The following is a 3,140-nucleotide window of genomic DNA, read 5'->3' on the forward strand; positions in this document are numbered from 1 at the left end:
AGCTTCTCCCCCCTCCCCCCCCCCCACGCCCGCCCGCCCGCCTGGGCCTAACAGCCCTTTCCTTCCTCTGCTTCCCAGGGCACCCTCCCGCCCCCTTTCTGCCCCCCAGCGCCACCGCCCCGAGGCCTAACAGCATCTCTGCACCTTCTGAGGCCGCGGCCCCCAGCCCCCAGAAGTTGCACTCGTCGGCCTCCACCCTCCTCTCCCCAGGTAAGGCGGCTCCCGGGGGTTGGCCTGGTGAACCTGAGGAAAGGAGCCGCTTGACGCTGGCCACGGCTGTAGATCCGGCCGCTGGTCTCTGCCTCCCTCTCACGGGTGTCTTTATGAAGCTTTTCCAGGCTCCCAGACTCATTCTGACCCTGAGCTCGGCCCTGTCCCAAGCCCTGCTGCCCTCCAGCCACCACTGCCATCGCCAGCCCCTTCCTGTATCAAGGTAGGTGGGTCCTGCCTCCACCCAGAGGTTTGAGACAAGCAGCGAGAAGGCAGCCTTTGGCACACTGGGAAGCCCCAGCCAGCCCAGCAGGGGTGGGCTAGGCAGAGGGGACGAGGTGGGTGGGACCTCACCTGATCGGGGGTCTCTTCCCACAGCGGAGCCCAGACAGCCCAGCGTCGCTCCTGCAGGGGGCCCACTCCTCTTCGTTCTGCTGGCCCCTCCATGAGATTTGCCAGGGCACCCACGACTTCTCAGAGGAGCTGAAGATCGGGGAGGGCGGCTTTGGGTGTGTGTACCGGGCTGTGATGAGGAACACGGTATATGCTGTGAAGAGGCTAAAGGAGGTGTGTGTAGCGTCCAGGCAAAGGCTCTGGAAGGCTGTTAGCCCACCCTCACTTTTCTGGTCCTCCCCCCACTACCCCCCACGGCTCCTTTAAGCCCTCTGATTTCCCGGTCCAAGGCCCCCGCCCCTTGCTTGTTCTGGGCCCCCAACAGGAGGCAGACGTGGAGTGGACCACGGTGCAGCAGAGCTTTGGGACCGAAGTGGAGCAGCTGTCACGGTGAGCCCGTGGCGTCCCCCCTGGTGCAGGCAGCGGGAGGGGCCCGCCAGCACCGAGTGTCGCGGGCCTGGCTTCCTTGACCTCCCAGAGCCTGCCAGGCTCGGGCCAGCTGAGGGGATGGCAGGGACGTCCCCACGATGGTCAGACGGAAGGCGTGGTGGATGCTGGGGGCCAAAGTGCTCAGACCCCACTTTGTCAAGCAGGTTTCGTCACCCAAACATCGTGGACTTTGCTGGCTACTGTGCTCAGAGTGGCTTCTACTGCCTTGTCTATGGCTTCCTGCCCAACGGCTCCCTGGAAGACCGCCTCCACGTCCAGGTAGCCTTACCTAGCCCGGCACTTCGCGTCACACTTGGCACCCGGGCAGAGCGGGACACGGGGCCTGGGCTCTCGGCCGCTGCGAGCGGGGCCCCTCCCTGCTGCTCCCGCATGCCCAGAAGCCTGGCTCGTGGTGCCTCTGAAAGGGGGTCCTGGACTCGGAGTAGCTCGACTCGGGCTTGTCCCCTTTGCAAGCACGGTAGTGGAAGGGTCGCGTCAGCGTTGCCCTGAGGGAAGGAGGCGACGGACAGCACCGGGGCCCCATCTGGGGAGGCACCCACAAGACGCAAGGGCTAACCGAACACAGGGCAGGAGCATCTCTGACCTCACGCTGAAGGGCTCAGGATAAGCGAGCACGCTGTGTGCGGGGAGGCGGGGAGGGAGCCTCCGACGACATCCTGATCACCCCAGAGCCAGGACTGCCAGAGTCTGTGAGGGGGCCCCCAGGGCATGATCCCAGCCCCGTACGCTGTGCAGAGAGAGCAGCGCAGGAGCTCAGTCTCCACCCTCTTCTGAAGCAGCTCCTGGAGACTTTGCTCCTCGTTTTCCAGAAGGGGAAACTGAGGCCCAGAGAGTCAGCTGCTCGTCCAGACCCCTGGAGGGGTGGAGGGGAGGATGGGGGTCAAAGAACAGTGGCCCGCAGCCCCCTTCTGCCCTTCCAGACCCAGGCCTGGCCCCCTCTCTCCTGGCCTCAGCGACTGGGCATCCTTCTGGGTACGGCCCGGGCCATTCAGTTTTTACATCAAGACAGCCCCAGCCTCGTCCACGGAGACGTCAAGAGGTGAGCGGGGCACAGCGGCAGGGCCCCTCGGGGTCTACGGCGAGGGGCGACGCTCCCAAACCTTCCGCCGGCCCGGAGCCGTGGCGCCTGCTCGCCACGGCCCGCCGTCGGGGCCCCAGAAGCCTTGCCCTGAGCGCCCCCGCTCGAGACTCAGGTCGGCGATGTCAGGGCTGGGGGCTCTGGGTCACTGAGTACCCGGCGTGGGACAGGTGTGGAAGCAGAGGCCAGCTACGGGCCCCACTGACGAACAGGGGCTGAACCGTGTGAGGTGCTCTGGGGGCCACGTGCTCGGAGCCCCAGGTGTCTGGAAGGCTCAGGCGCACCGGCCACTGTCTGCAGTCTGATTCTGTCAGGACCAGGCAGGTGGGGGGGGGGGGGAGTCACGGAGCGGGCCAGGGCCAAGGCCGGGCCGACACCACTCCCTTCCTTCCCCAAGTTCCAACGTCCTTCTGGATGAGAGACTGATGCCCAAACTGGGAGACTTTGGCCTGGCCCGTCTCAGCCGGTTTGCAGGCGCCAACCCCAGCCGGAGCAGCGCCGTGGCCCGGACTCGGACTGTGTGCGGCACCCTGGCGTACCTGCCCGAGGAGTACGTCAAGACGGGGAGGCTGGCCGTGGAGACCGACACCTTCAGTTTCGGCGTGGTGAGCCACTGGGCCCTCGGGTGAAGCTTCAGCTCCAGGGCCCCGCCCTCGTTTCACGTTTGTAGTTTTGAATTCTTCTGTTTCGAGTGGGCCCTCCAAACTACCAGAGCTTTAGTCCCAGGGCTGCGGCTCTGTCCCTGCTGGGAGTCGGTCCTCGTGTGCCCGTCTGAGGGATGTGCCCCTGTCAGCCCCGGTCCACGCCCAGCAGCCCCTCTTTGGTCTGGGCCTCCCCGTCCACCGTGCACCCCATCCCCCCCCCCAGTGGCCCTGCCTGCCCCGCCCTCCAGCCTGTCCTCTCGCCAGGTGGTGCTGGAGACCCTGGCCGGCCAGAGGGCTGTGAGGATGCACGGTGCCCAGACTAAGTATCTGGTGAGCCTCCTGAGGCGGGGCAGGGAGAGAGGCAG

At 66.2% G+C, this 3,140-nt stretch overlaps 1 protein-coding gene across 1 annotated transcript; it reads left to right on the forward strand.

Annotated features, from left to right (window-relative positions):
- Positions 1 to 54: 54 nt before the first annotated feature.
- On the forward strand, positions 55 to 3,135 carry LOC102980938 (interleukin-1 receptor-associated kinase 1; the record flags this gene model as incomplete). Its single annotated transcript, XM_024118145.3, has 8 exons — positions 55 to 210; positions 330 to 433; positions 589 to 777; positions 929 to 993; positions 1,197 to 1,311; positions 1,974 to 2,092; positions 2,529 to 2,736; positions 3,040 to 3,135. Coding segments are annotated over 8 exons (1,052 nt in total), but the record flags the coding sequence as incomplete, so codon positions are not given.
- Positions 3,136 to 3,140: the final 5 nt, after the last annotated feature.

Source organism: Physeter macrocephalus, unplaced genomic scaffold, assembly GCF_002837175.3.
Source record: "Physeter macrocephalus isolate SW-GA unplaced genomic scaffold, ASM283717v5 random_6182, whole genome shotgun sequence".
Taxonomy (NCBI): Eukaryota; Metazoa; Chordata; class Mammalia; order Artiodactyla; family Physeteridae; genus Physeter; species Physeter macrocephalus.